The 15161-nt window shown below is 49.9% G+C and overlaps 1 protein-coding gene across 2 annotated transcripts; it reads left to right on the forward strand.

Annotated features, from left to right (window-relative positions):
- The first annotated feature begins 695 nt into the window (after positions 1 to 695).
- On the forward strand, positions 696 to 13621 carry KLF15 (KLF transcription factor 15). Of its 2 annotated transcripts, none has more exons than XM_035546586.2 (3): positions 696 to 829; positions 4753 to 5860; positions 11583 to 13621. In XM_035546586.2, exons 2-3 carry the CDS (start codon positions 4818 to 4820, stop codon positions 11749 to 11751), a joined length of 1212 nt encoding a protein of 403 aa, XP_035402479.1. In that variant the 5' UTR covers positions 696 to 829; positions 4753 to 4817; the 3' UTR covers positions 11752 to 13621. The 2 variants fall into 2 exon arrangements, with proteins under 2 accessions (XP_035402479.1, XP_035402480.1); XM_035546587.2 differs by lacking the exon at positions 696 to 829 and adding an exon at positions 3597 to 3689.
- The last annotated feature ends 1540 nt before the right edge of the window (positions 13622 to 15161 follow it).

The following is a 15161-nucleotide window of genomic DNA, read 5'->3' on the forward strand; positions in this document are numbered from 1 at the left end:
ATACCTGTATATATGTAAGCAGTATGTGTCTGTATATGTGTATATATGTGTGTGTATGTATATGTGTATATATGTATATACCTGTATATATGTAAGTAGTATATGTATGTATATGTATAACGAGTGTATATATATGTACACATATAACCAGCGTGTACGTATGTGTATGTATGTAACCAGTGCATATATCCATGTCCATACATAACCAGCGTATACATACGGACACAGTGCACATGCAGGTGCATATCCGTGCACATACACACCCCGCCGAGCCCCTACACGCGTGCCTACAACCCCCCACGCCCGGCAGCACGATGGGGGACACCCCCAGCCCCAGCACCCCCCTTTCTACCCCCCTCCCCCCCTCCCCCAGCATCCAGCGGCCACGGGCACGGCGGGGGCCGGGCTCCCATCGAGGCCGGGCTGGGGCCGGCCCCCGGCGCCGCGGGGCCAATGGGGGCGGCGGAGCGGGGCGAGCCTCTCCCCGGCCCCCCCGCCGCCGCCGGCCGCCCGGCCCGCGGGGATAAAGCACTACGCGGCTGGCGCCGCGCTCCGCACCCGCGCAGCCGCCTCCCGGGGGAGCTGCGCCCGCCGCTCCGCACCCCGGGGCTCGGATCTGTCACCGGGGGGTGGGCTGGGCTGGGGGCTACTACGCTCCCGGGGGGGGGGGGGTCTCGGCCTTGTTTTTTTTTTTTTTTTTTTTTTTTTTTTTGTATTTTTTTTGCATTTTCTACTCTATTTTTGCACCGCGCTCCTTTGCCTTTTCGTCGTTGCTTTTGCATTTTTCTTGGTGATTTTTTGCCCCGGCTCGGCTTGCGGAGGAGTTCAGGTGAGGGTTTGCACCGGGGCGGTGGGATATGGCAGCGGGGGGGCTGCCGCAAGGCTGGGGCCGGGCAGCGCACAAGGGGCGGCGGGGGGGGTGCTCTGCTCCCGGCCATTGGGGGCCTAAAAAAAATAGAAAAAGGATCAGTAAAATAGGGGAAAATAATAACAACTTCGCAGCGTTGGAGATCTGGCAGTGCCGGGGTGAGGATTGTGTCCCCCCCCCCCCGACCGCTGTCACCGCGCGTTGTTTGGGGAGTTCGGTGCCGGCCCGGGGTGCGCGCCGCTCGTGGAGGCCGAAGTTTGGGTCTAAAGGTGGGGGCAGTTTGCAGAAAACAGGCAGAAAACAGGGCTTTGGGAAGGTTTTTACAGCATTCCAGAAGCAGTGGCGTTGAAAAAAGCGGGGGAGGCCCCTAAAAGTAGCCCCCCACCCCTAGTGTCCGGTAAGCAGTGCAGCCACCTTGCAGCAGGGCTGAGAGTAAACGGGTTCTCTGGCTCGTGGCTCCTTCTTCTTCTTCTTTTTTTTTTTTTTTAATTATTTTTTTATTACCCCCCCATGCATTTCCATTTTGATTTCTTAGAAACGCTGGCCCTGGTTCCCTGCCCAGTTTATGGCTCTGTCCGTGGAGCACGAGTCAGCCTGAACAGATATTAAATCTTCTAGGGAACAAGGGAAAACAGTAAACAGATTAGTCCTAAACTAGAAAGAGCTGTAGCAACATACATGGGAAATGACTGTCAGCATATCTGAACCCACGTACTGCTGTGTTATCTGTGCTGGGAAATGGGTCCCCATGTTGCAGCAAGTTCCCAGGGCTTAACATTTTAAGGTTATTCTGAGACAGAATATGCCTTCTCTCTCTATTTCCCTTTAAGCTGGTGATTAGACGGACAGATTTTAAGCAGAACAACATGTTTCTGGCAGAAAGGACATCATAACAACCCAGGGAACTCTTAAAAGTTGGAGCCCGTTGCGTTGCTGTGCGCTGTTGAACAGCTGCTCTATTTCACTCCAGAAGCGGCTGTTTCCCAGTGGCTCAGGCGCTCAGCTCCCTGTATAGGTGCTTACATTTCTGACATGTTTTCATCCCTTCCAGGGATGAAAGTGCTTTATGTAAACAGCATCATTAGTTTTCATAGCTCGCGTATCCCTGGCTTTTTTTTGTTTTTGTTTTTTAAGCTTCTGGTTTTGGCTTCAGACAAAGTAGGGATGAAAGCCTTTTAGTTGTTAGTCTGGCCTTTAGGATAAAATAGAGCCTGGGCCCGATCCCGCATTCCAGGCATTCCCCAAAATCTTCTTGGCTGCTGTGCAAGTTTTGCGAGCGCGCAGAAAGCAGCTCTGGCCCGCAATGTGCCTGGATCTGTTTGCCTCTGACAGTCCCCTGTCTTCTTGAGACGACTCTGGTTACACCAAGCGACATTGCTCCTTGTCAAAAGCAATGGGGAAATGAGCATGCTGGCTGGGTTCTGCTGAGGTATGCTGCTCACAGCAGCTGCTAGCGCTCGGTTGTTTTTTTCCCCCCTCTCTTTTCAGTCTTCATTCAAAATAAGGTTTAGTTTTATTCCCTGTGAAATCTATGAATATTTTGATATGTGGCTTCCTAGTTCTTGCAGGCATTTAAAGAAAACTTGAGCTTTTTTTTTTTCCTTTTTTTGCTTTTGGAAAAGCAAACCTTGCCAGCTGCTCTGAGTGCACGCTCATTCCCCGCGCATGCAGAGCACGCCAGCTTTTCTTAGAAAAAACACATCGTGGTCCAGATTTCACTCATGGCACCGTTCTTCAGCAGTTCAGGCTGGAGCAATGCAGACGGATGAGGGAGGATTGGAAAACAGCTGAGGGCAAGAGCTCCTCTCTGCCTCCCATGTCACAAGGCAGTCACCCCTTCCTCTTGCAGGCGCGAAGTGAGCTGCCGGGGTGAGTTCTTACTGGGAGCAACAAAAACTTCTCAGAAACAGGCTGGGTTTTCTGTTTCACATCTCTCAGCTCTGTGACTTCTGCCTCGAGGGAAAGTTCCTCCAGCAGAGTTTATTTTTTTACAAAAAGAGACGTCATGTGTCTTAAACACGGCTCTCCTGGCTCTTCACTTTTACTATAAGAGATTATTATAGGCTGAGGTCGCAAAGCAGAGCCACTAACCTCTGTTTGAACTTCCTCGTGTTCAGCACATGTGAGTATTCTGTTATCGGGTCAGAGGCGTAGCTGGCTGACAGGCTGTGCAAACCAGGAAAATGCCATCTTTTAAGTCTCTTTCTATCAACCTGTCTCTGCGTCCTCGTGTGCATATAAGGGAGGAAGCTGTGTCTTTAGGAAATGTAGAAATGTGTGTTTTTTTTTCCTTGTTTCCTGTGAAATATTAATAGGTGTTGCTGGGATGGAGCTCTTTAAGGGTGTTGTGTGAAGCATCTTGTGCAGCGTTAGCTGCTAAGCACGTAGATGGCTTTTGATTTTTCTCCAGAGAAGGCAAAGACGGGCAAATTCTGGAGCTCGGGCAGCAAGGATGCTCGGCAGTAGCAATAACAAGCTTCCCCTTCCCTGCACAAAACTGGGAGCTATTGACTATTCATGGCAAAACGTCCAAAGCGCAGCGGCAGAGCCTGTGGAAAATGACAGCGTGTAACAAGCTTGACTGGCATTTCCTTCGCGCTGGTCACATGCCTCCTAATTCACACACACACAAAACCTCATAGGCTGATCAAATGACTTCTATCTCTGCGCTCCGCATACCTTCCACAGAAAGAGTTGTTTTATTATGCACATATACAGCTCTGTTTTCAATCAGTCACCTTGAGCGGATGACTGAGAACCAGTGTTTGCTCCGTCCGGAGATCTCTGCAGTTGCTCTCTTAAGGGGTACAGTCTCCAGCCCGTAAGCAATTTTTTTTTTCTTTTCCACTGGGGTGGGGGTGAAAAAAGAAGAAAACAGACCCACAGCTGCCCCTCCTGCCTCCCCCTCCCCAGTAACCTTGCTGGGAATTTTGCTCAGCTTAACTGGGAGAGCACGGGACGTGCCCAGCTGTGCTAGCGAGGTCGCGTTTGGCTGCGGTGCCTGCACGGGTGGCAGCAGGGTTACGGCTCACGGTGGGGTGGCTCCACAGGACACTGCCCCTTTGCTACCTCCACACGGGGGGGACCGGGCACAGGGCTGCCCTCCCCGCTCAGCAGCTGGCACGAGGCTGGGGTCAGCTCTATCTCTGTAGCCGTAGAGAAACGGGAGCGCGGAGTGATGGGGTGAAACCAGCCACCAGCTGCCTTGCCAGGCCGTGGCAATTAACTCAGCGCCGTGCCAGCCTGATTAAGGGCAGCGCAGGTGATGATGACGTTGGCACACTGATTCATTACATCTGGAGGGGAAAATCCGCCTAGTAAATGCTGAAGCACAGTAAATATTCCTGGCTCCTGACAGATTGATCCTTGCATTCCACTGATTAGCCTATATTTGTGGAACGGAGGAAGTTAAAAATAAGGTTGGTGGAAAGCTACAAGATAAGGAAAGGATTCGCATTTCATGGACACCAGCAGTAAACTTGATTATTTTTTTTTATGGGTGCTAAAAATTTCAACACTTTTTTTTTTTCCTTCTCCATTCCCTTCTTTGGCTCTCAGTTTCACTGTTAGGTGAAAGCCCGCAATTTATTTCCTCTGGCCAGTAATATTCTGGAAGGGAGCTGTAAATCTAGAGTACACACGGTTGTGAAATGGTTCCTGAAAGAATTCTTTTGCAAATATGTGGTGCAATCCTGCAAGGCGCTTAGGCCCTGACAGTCCTTTGGGGGTGGTACAGACGTATCGCAGCGTGCAGCAGCATGTGCGCACCGAGGCTGGATGCTTGGGACTTTCCTGCGAGCTACAGGGCTTTGCAAGGGTTAGTTCATGGAGGTAAATGATTACACTGAGTTCTGACTGCTGCTGTTTTGTTTCCCTGCACCCAGGCTCCCACCTGAACTTTCGCCGCGTGGTATATGCTGTTGGGATACCCGTAAGAGATCGCCCAGGAATGGTGGATCACTTGCTGCCTACCGATGAGTCCTTTTCATCTACGAGGTCTTCTCTGGGATACTTTGGGGACATGACGGCAGGGGTGAGGTCCTACCAAATGCTGCCCTCTCCCCTGTCAGAAGATGACAGCGACTCGTCCAGCTTTTGTTCTTGTTCCAGCCCGGACTCCCAGGTTCTCAGCTCCAGCTATGGGAGCACGTCCAGTGCGGAGAGTCAGGACAGCATCTTAGACTACTTGTTGTCCCAGGCATCTCTGGGGAACACCGCCGCATCATGGTGGGACAAAAGGAGACTTCAGCCCATAGTCAAAGAGGAGTACTTTAGGTTGCCTGAATTTGCTGTGGATATGGAAGACTCTGGACCATTTCAGCCCACGCTTGAGGAGATTGAGGAATTTCTGGAAGAGAACATGGAGCTGGAGCTCAAAGACAGACCTAAAAGTGAGACCAAGGACTTGAGAGCTTGCAGCCAAGTTTCTGTTGCCTCACTACAGCAAAAAGACCATATGTTACCCAGCGCTAGTTTAAAAGAGAGTAAAAACGAACAGTTGAGCAGCTCGACAGAAGGTGGCCACGCTTCAAATGGAGGAATGCCCCTGGAGAATGGGATACCGGTTATGCTCCAAATTCAACCTGTACAGGTCAAACAGGAGTCCAACACCAGCCCTAGTTCCCAAGGACCAGCACAAGACAACATTAAAATTGCACAGCTCCTAGTCAACATCCAAGGACAGACATTTGCCCTTGTGCCCCAGATAGTTCAGTCATCCAGTTTGAACTTGTCCTCTAAATTTGTCCGCATTGCTCCCGTCCCCATCGCCGCCAAGCCAATTGGGCCAGGAGGCATGATCCAGGGTCAGACGGGAATCATCATGGGTCAGAAATTTCAAAAGAACCCTGCAGCAGAACTCATTAAAATGCACAAATGTTCTTTCCCTGGTTGTACCAAGATGTACACGAAAAGCAGCCATTTGAAAGCCCACCTGAGGAGGCATACAGGAGAAAAGCCTTTTGCGTGCACATGGCCAGGTTGCGGATGGAGGTTAGTATTGGGGTGCAGCAGGGTCCAGTTCCCCTCACCCTTTTGCTCGTTTCACCTAACTTGCTGAGCACACTCAGCATTTGCACTCATTTCTGAACAGTTTCTGTTCCCAAAAGTGGCTCGGTTTGTTTGAGGATTTGAACTTTTTTCTTACTATTAGGTAATCCAAAGGCTTAGATAAATTAAATGGCAGAGCATCACCTGCTGCCACCAGCTGTATGAGTGTCTTTAAAGCCCACTATAACTCGTATTTCATTCCAAGATGGTCAGATTAAGCCTGTTACTGCAGGCAATGCCTTGCAGTCACATTGATCTGGTTGCAACACACCAGCTGCAGCAGATGCTCAGCTGGTACCAGCTGAGGGCTGTAAATGAGCTGGGTGGTTTAGGACAGAGTCACGGTGTGCATGGCTGTGTGGGGCCCCAGCTGCGGGGGGCTAAGCATGATCAGTGAAGGGCTGTGAGATGTGAATGCAGTTAAGAAGAGCATTTTGTGCAGTTTTGTAGAAAACGCACTCCATCCTGTTCCTTCTGGAAATGCTGGCAGTGGCACTCCAGCCTGCTCTGGGTTTTATTCTCTGCATTGATTGAGAAAAATGCGTGGGTGCTGCTCAAAATTGCAAAAAGCTGTCAGATGTAACAACATACCCAGAAGGCTGAGATGGAATTGAGTGTTGCTTGAATGGAAGATTGCAGGTTTGATTGAGCAAAACGTTTTGTACAGGTGATCTCTACAAAAGTAGAGGTGATTTTTTTTTTATACCAGTAGAAAGCATTAAAACTTTTTAAAGAGAAAAAGTTGATTTTTTTTTGACAGAAACTTTGATGGAAGCCTTCATCCCTCTTTCCAATTAGCTGTGCTAATAGTCTGCCTGCTGGCTAGTGTTAATAAAGAGCACCACAAATTATGATGGGAGCAAAACGTAGTCCTAACTACCTTGTAGTAAATTAAACCACATTTCTTTCAAAGAATATCCTGCAGAACTTCAGTGAGCAATGGCTGGTGAGGAAATGGGTGGTGGTCATGGGGAACAGACAAGGTAAAAAGTAACAGGAGAGGGTTGAGTAAAAATGCAACTATGTGAGACATGCAGCAATTAGAGATGGCTGGATTGGTTTGAGGGAAAAGGTCAGAATAGGGCTGAATCCTCTGTTCCCAAACTGGACCAGTTTGAAGCCTCTCGGAGGGATTGGGGGGATCATTGCAATTGATTTCTTTGGTGATTTTTTTTTTTTTCTTCCCCATTTCAGTCTGTGGTGTTTCTACAAACAGGCAGGGATTTTCTTCTCATTTGTGCTGGTGGCACTGCTGATGAGCTGGACTCAGGGGCTGCTGCTGGAAATGCACTGAAATTAAAGCCCTGTTATTCCCCGGTTGGTCCCGCCAGGCGCAGGCAGTGTGGTTCCTGGCCTGTCACAGGGGCACTGCTCCTGTTTATTCGGCTGTCAGAGTACGTGCGCGCAGGCAGCAGATGTGCCTCTTGCCTACGAACGTGCCTGTGGGTGTCGTGTTGGCTTTCCTTGTTCTGGGATGTGAGCAAAACCCTCGTTTCCGTGGCAAATGCATGTGGCACATGAGAGTTTGGGTCCGGTCCATGCTGAGATTTACGCCAATGCTTCCGGTGACTTTTGTGGCTCAGGCTCAGGAGTCTGAAGCGTTGCCTCTGGGTGACCTCTAGCTCCGTCTTCCCGCAGGGCTGCTGCTTTCCAGACTGCAGAACCAGGGGAAGCATTTAGGGAAATGCGTGAAGCAGTGAGGGAGGGATGCTGACTTTGCAGCTGGGTGCCTCCTGCTGCGGCATGGGGTGCATCGTCGGGTAGGCCAGGAGATGTGCTGATCCAGCAGCACGGAGCATCCGCACCTTTTGCTCTCTGCCAGCCACAGCCCCTTAAAGATGAGGAGCCCAAGAGGGAAGAATTGATCCCCTTAGCTATGAGGAGTTTCTCCTGTCCACCAGCAGCTGCTGGGGGAGCTGTGCAAACTCACTTTGGCTGTTTGTATTGTGTTTGCGTGGCACAGGCAGGTACCCGGCCCTGAGCACCCCCAGATGTCAGCAGGGCATCCATGGAGGTGGGAAAGGAAGGAGGCATCTCCCGGGGAGCCCTCCTTGGTGCTTGCTGGGGCTTCATGTGTCCCACTCCCACACCAAAGGGCAGACCCAACCGAGCGCTGAATTGCTCAGCCCCCTTTCATCAATAAGGCGTGTTTACCTTTTCCAGAAGTGCAGCGAGAGCTGTGGTCTCGCATGACTTATGTCAAATGCATCTGGATTCTCTGTCCTCTCCCAGTTTTGTATCATCTCAAATGAATTCAAGCACCGAAACGCTGCTGGGCTCTGCTTCCCTCCCTCCTTTCCCCACATTCTTGTGCTTGTGTATTTATTTTTCACCAAAGACACTTAAGATCTGAGCTCGCTGAAGATGGTCATTTTGAAAACAAAACAAAGTGTTGCCTAGCACAAGGCAGCTGAGTGGAGGGGATTAAAGCCCGCCCTGCTCGCTGGGCAGCGCTGCCGCAGGGAAGCTGTGTGCCGTAACCGCACCAGGGCAGGGCTGCGTGGGGGCTTCGCCAGCCCCCAGGACAGCGGCAGAGCCCTGGAGGAGGCTAAATCCTCCTTGCTTGTGCCCTTCCCTGGTGCAGGGAGAGAAATGTTTTCTGCAGGGTGCAGAGGAGGTGGTGAGGAGCGGCCGGTGACCTGTCGCGTTCGATACCCCACTGGACCGGCCGGTGCACTGATCCGTGTGCGGCCAGCTTGTGCCTTTGGCAGCCACTGGTCCTCTGCCCCTCAGACATCCCCACCAACACGCAGGGCTGTGGCACGGGCTGGCCCGAGCAGCCGTGCTGTGTCAGGAGCCGGAGAAGCTCTCGCTGTCCCTCGCCTGGGTAGCAGCACCCAAGCTGCCCTTGTTCCCGACACCTGCGGGATTAGGCAGGAGCGTTTAAGGGACCTGCGCATCCTCGGGCTGGGAGCACTGCCCGCAGCTTGCTCTGCAGGTGGCAGAGGTTTGGCTGGGAGGGTTTAGAGGCTTGGGGCAGGTCAGGATGCATGTCCAGAGCCTCCCCTCCACCGCAGAGCAGAGGTACAGCCTGGGGCAGTCCAGTGGCTGGTGGCCATGGTGGGGGCCGTGGAGGACCAGCTGAAGCGCCTGACCTTTCCTGCCCTGCGAGCCACGTGTCCTCGTGTGGCCAGGAGCTGCGGGACACGTGTCCTGCACACCAGGGAGCTCTGAGGTTTGTCTCCGAGGGAGATGCACTTACAGGTCTTGTGGCGGTCCCACCAGACAGGGGGATGAAGCAACTCTTCCACTTGCTGTGGGATTGCCTGGTTTTTGGGTGTTTTCGGTGCCAGAATGTGCTGCAAATATCATTTCACCGTGGAGCCAGGCCACCAGATCCTCCCAGCTTCCTTGTCCTAACCTTTGCGTTGTTTTTTTGTAAACACACCGATAGCTTGAGGTTTATTTCTGTGGGCTCGTAAGTTGATCTTTCCGTGACTGCTGGGGAACAGTATTGCAACATTCCTGCCTCTTCAGCTAAGGACATCGTTATGAGGCAGAGTGTATTTTTATCAGATGAACTCATCCGAGCTCCCAGGGTAGGAGCGGAGCTGCTCATTCCCGATGTGCACCTCCTTCTCCCCCACTCGCCATGCGATTCCCATTGAAATGCACTTGTGGAGCTCTTGTGCAGGATTAGCCATGTGCTACGGCACTTCTGTTGCAGATGGTGACCTTAACAGCCAAGGACATGGGACAAAGCAACCCAGCCACATCTGGTTTTGCTCCTTCTCTGGGTGATAAGGCAGTATATAAGAGGACAGCTCTTTGCAAAGGAGCTTCCCTCTTGCTGCTCCCTCTTTTCCTGGATGTAGTTGCCATTCCCATCACTGGCAACTGGTCTGTTCCTAGTCCTGAGTCCCTCTGAGACAGCCTGCACAGGCAACAACCTGCCCTCTCCAGAACTTTGCCAAATCCCACTTGCCCATAGCTCTGCAAGACCGTCCCTCTAGGGATGCGGCACTGGGACCAGCTCACTGCTAGAGACCTGGGAGAAGCTCCTGGCCCTGCTGCTCCCAGGTCCAAGCTGTGGTTTCAGGAAGCCAAGGCTGGAAGGAGCAGGGGTGTTAGAGCAAGCAAGTCTGCAGGTCCCAGAGGCAAAGAGAAGCTCCTCTTGTAGCCTTTGTGAAGATGTATCTTGGGTTGGTGGCTCCATTAGAGCACCTGCCTGTTGCTCTTGATGGGGAATTTGACTCTTTCACTGTGGAGACACCACAGCAAGGACAAGGCAGAAAAGCAAGAGAACAGGTGAGGGAATCTCCCCTAGAAATGCCCCTCGGGGAGCTGCATCCACACCACACCTTGCCCAGGGCAAGTATTTGCATCCGCTCTGTGCTGGCTGCGGGGCTCTCTCGGGGTAGGAACAGCAGACCAAAGAGCTGTGGGAACCGAAGGAGCTCTTCCCAGTGTTCCCAGTGCCTGCGCCCTGTTCTGCAACTAGTGGTGGGAGATCACTGCTAATTAAAACCTTTATGTGGAAACTTATTTTTCTTGCATGAAGGACTTATTCATAGGAGCCCAGCAGTCCTGTTTTTCCCCTTTCATAAAAATAGCGTATTCACCCGGTTGGTGATGTGATATTTTGCTCCAGAAGGGCACATTTTTCTACATGTTCTTTCCCCCATTTATTCCGCTAGTGCCCATGACTTCATTTATTTATTGTAAATAAACAGCTGATACCATTTCTTGCAAGCTCACTTTCTGTGCTGCTCTTTGTTACTGTGCTGGCAACAAAACACTTAATTGCCCTTTGTCAGGCAGCAAATTTTTTGTACCCATCTGGACAGGGCTGTTTTAGCATGACAGTGCTAATTAACCCTGTGGCTCCCAGTCATGTCCAAGCTGGAAGCAGAGCCAGCCCTGCTGCCCAGACCAAAGGGTTGGCTGATTGGAGTTCAGTAAAGCCTACGAGACTAGCAGTGGGATTTGGGGATTTTTCTGTTGAGGTGGACAGTGGGGAACATCTAAAATTAAAATGACTCTGAGAGACAATTTTGGTAATTAAAGTCCCCATCTTGATTTCAATTTGCTCTTGAAGTATCTATGCTAATGGCCATGGGGCCCACCTGGATTTCAGCTGTTACAGCCCTGAGCATCTCTGGTACTGAGATGCTAATTGCTCTTCATTTAGCTTGCAGGAGCATGTGCAAAGGCCAATTTTTCAGCTGGATCTGATAAGCCAGATAGCTTCTGGGTAACTATATCTGGCTGTTATCTGGGGTCCATCTCAGATAAATGTGCTATAGTGCTGGTGGGAGCTTGGAGCAGACTTTGCCTGCGGGACTTTGGTAGTTACCTCTGCTTGGCTTTGTAGGAAAGAGGCAGGGAACTGACTCTGAAGGGCACTGGCAGAGGGATGAGGAGCAGAGCTGTCTTAGTTGAGCTGCACCCTTATGATTGGGCTTAGGGCAAGGTTTCTACAAATGGTGCCTCCATGCATTGTGCCAAGTCCAGAGTCTACATGGGATGAGGTTGTGAATTGTGTGTTTTCATCGCTGTTGCTGACCTCTGGCTGGGACCCGGGCGGCTCTGTTGTGTGTCCTGGCCCTTTCAGTTTGCATATTCGGGCTTTGCTGCAAGCAGAGTCTCTGAGTGGCCTGAGGGGACATTTGGGGCCGTAGGAGAATTTATTCATTTGTCTGAAAAGGCTTCTCTTCTCCTGCAGGTTCTCCAGGTCAGATGAGCTGTCTCGGCACAGACGCTCCCACTCGGGGGTGAAACCCTATCAGTGTCCCGTCTGCGAGAAGAAGTTTGCTCGAAGTGACCACTTGTCCAAACACGTCAAGGTGCATCGGTTCCCGCGAAGCAACCGCTCCATCCGCTCCGTGAACTGATTGGTGCCGCTTTCCCCTTCCCGCCCAGCCGTCCTACAGCAGCCAATGACAGCACTTTGCTCACTATACTTCTAGTGATAATTTATTTGTCTTCACACAACAGTCAATGCTGTTACTTGATACCACCATGTCTGAGTGTCCCATGTCCTTTAAAGATGATTTGAGAATGAAGTTCTTTTTTGGGTCGGGGAGGGGGGTGTTCTTCCTTTTTTGTCTTTTTTTTTTTTAAGGATGTTATTTTCCTTTCCTCCTATCTTTCCCTCCTTTGCTGTTGCTTCTTTTGGAAGTTAGTGTTTTATTTTTAGCTGTTTTCTGCTGCACATGAAAATGTAAGAGTTGCTTGCTGCTAGTTAATTATAGCCCTGGCATTCCTGAGGGCTTTGCTCATGTACAGGCCATTCATTGTGAGTTTTTATTAAGCTGCTCTATTTGTCCAGTTTGGAAACAGCAAATTCCTTTTGAAATGAAAACAACTCCTTTGTTTTTGGGTTGCCTGAGCCAAGGATTTGTAGGGGCTGGCCATAGGAGGAGGAACAGTGGGAGTCGGGGAGAAGGGGAGGCGAGGCATGGCGGGCGCTGCAACGCGCCCCCATGCCTCTCTCATTTCTCCAGCTCACATTTACCTTTTCCTCAGTTAGGGCTATATATAAATATTTATGTATATATATTCATACATATATATATATATATATGTATATATTTAAGCAAAAGTATATCCCAAACAAACCTGAAGCTCAGGCTGGGTAAAATGGCTTGGCGTGGAGGCTTTTTGGTGTGGCTCACTGCGTACCATGTGCATGCTTTTCCTGCCCTGTGCTGCCACTGAGGGTGAAAGGATGCCCACGCATCAAAAGAAATGCTGCTTTCCTTTGACTGTTTGGAAGCATCCACTGTCTTTAGCAGAAGATCTATTGTTTAGAGTGTAAAGCAACAGGAAGCCATTTGTGAGAATGGCTGCGCTCTGCTCCCATCTCCACTCCTGTCCTCTTGTGTGGTCCTTGGGGAGAAACCAGAGCACCAACCCCCAAGGTGCCCGGTGGTCCTGGTGAGCACTGGGCATCCCGAGCATCCCCTGCCCACGCTGGCTGGCGCTGAGCCTCTTTTTCCCTGTCCATTTATCAGGGTGTGCCAGTGGCTCGGGACAAGGGGAGCATCATGACCCAGTGGGACAGCACCAGGAGACCTTCTGTCCCAGGGTGAGCTTCAGCACTGAACCTTCCCTTACCAACAGCCATGTCAGAGCTCCACACAGCTGGGCTGGGCAAATGGGTGAGAACAGTAGCCAAAAGAAACAAATTTATATGGTAGATGGCTAAGAAGGGAACTTAAGCAAATGATCAGATGGTAGCAGGCAAGCAATTTTGTTTGTGTTTCTTCTTGTTTTGTTTTTTCTTTTGAACTCTGGCGATTGTAAGAAGCTTTAGAAGAAAATAGAATTCAGTAATTAGGAATGATTTTATAATGGATGTTGCATTTCCTTTCCATTCACAGATGGCATCTGTTTGTCTTTTTGTTGGCAGAATGGGAAATAGCTAACTGCCATCCTAGTGCTAGGCAGAGCAGGAGCCCGCGCTGTGTAAGAACAGCAGGTCTAGCTAAAGCGAATGCATTCCTTTTGTCCTCTAGAAATTAATATAAATGAGCTATCATCTATTGACTGGTTTATATCACATCCTATGAATGTATGTAAATAAAACTGTACATAGATGCATATCTATATAAAATCTTTTAATAACGTATCAAAATTTGTGTAAATTGGAAACAAAAATACCTATAAAGCCAGTGTACATAAGTTACAATTCTGTATATTTTCTTTTGTTCTTCATAAAAATATATTTACTTTGACAATAAAATGAAAATGGAAATTTTATATCCCTTTTTGAAATTATTATTCATCAATTTCCTTTGTAGCCAGCTCTGTAATCAAGAAAGTGGTTGAAATCAAGTTAGTGCTTGAAATTTTGATTCACCTGGATATAAGTTTTCAGGTGCTGGGGAACAGAGAGGTGATGGAACAGACCTCAAGCCGCCTTCAGCTTTTCCTCACCTCAAAGCTCTTGGGAGGTGCGAGATGTTTCACCGGAGCTCTCACGCCTCGCCTGGCAGCCGCTGGGCCCCGAATGCCTTCTGTGGTTTCTGACAGCTGTGGAACAGGTCTGCAACTGACTATTAACCACAGTCAGGCTGTGGTTAATAAATTAGAGCAAGCAGGTTTTGAGGAAATTCAAGCTCTAGGGGCTAGCGTGAAGGAGGAGGACTTCAGAGCCTGAGACTGTGATGGTGACTCGCTGTGTGACCCAGGGCAAAGGGCTCACTGCCATGTGCCTCAGTTCCTTGTCTTGTCAAACGGAGATGACAGTTCATCGTGGTGACACTGTGGGACTTGACTGCTGTGTGTGCAATCCTTGGATGGAAGGAGCCCACAGTAAGACCAGTCATGGGATTAGATTGTGAAAGAATGGCTCAGCACAGTGGAGGTCTTGGTGCCAAGGCGCTTCAGTTGGCTCTGCTGCGAATCCCACATCTGAAGGAGAGATGTGTGGGACCTGTGGTACAAAGCATGCCTCAGGCCTGAGGAGAAGACACCGTGTCCTGCAACAACCATTGCTTCCCATGTGCAACAACACAGGCACGAACATGATAGTCTTGTGGTTTGCAAGCTGGGACATCTCTTGCAATATGATTTTGGGTGCTCGGCCTCCACTGGAAGAAGAAACCAGCAATGTTATTGGTGTCCGCTTCTGAGTCTCCATGGGAGCAATGGTGCAGCAGGTCCAGATCTGCTCCCAGCAAGAAACACACTGAGACTAATGGGCACTTGGGGATTAAAGCATCTCCCTGAAGTACAGCCACCAGAACAGGCCAGCTGATGAGCCATGGATCTCCAGACCTTTATTTTTCCCAGAGCACTCCTATGAGCCTGGCAAGAGGACTGAGGGACTTAGCAGAGCAAGCTCTGGTCACTCTGTGGTGGTGTTACCTCCCGAGATGTAGCATGAAGACCAGAGTCCTAAGGACAGCTGCTTTAAGAGTTCTAATTGCATAGAAGCTTTAATTAGCAAACCTGCACCAAGAGGATCTCCGATTCCCTTCTGTTCTCACCCTATCGACATTATGCATTAAACAAGTTGCTTTATTTTAACCAGCATCTCAGTCTCCTCCCCATCTCCTTTGGAGTTCTGATATTGCTGTAACGTTGGGTAATTCACCCTGCAAGGTACTTGGAGCAGAAGTTATTTTTTTCTGCAAGAGGCAGTAGTTACAGCTGAAGTGGAGTAATGCAAAATACCCACTCTTGGAGCACAGCAGTACAGAAATCTTAAGATCTAAGCTATGTTTTAGCCTGGAATATTGTCCATGAAACACTTATTCTCTCTTACTTTTTTTTTTTTTCTCTTTTTCCTCTTCTA

Source organism: Cygnus atratus, chromosome 10 (assembly GCF_013377495.2).
Source record: "Cygnus atratus isolate AKBS03 ecotype Queensland, Australia chromosome 10, CAtr_DNAZoo_HiC_assembly, whole genome shotgun sequence".
Lineage (NCBI taxonomy): Eukaryota > Metazoa > Chordata > Aves > Anseriformes > Anatidae > Cygnus > Cygnus atratus.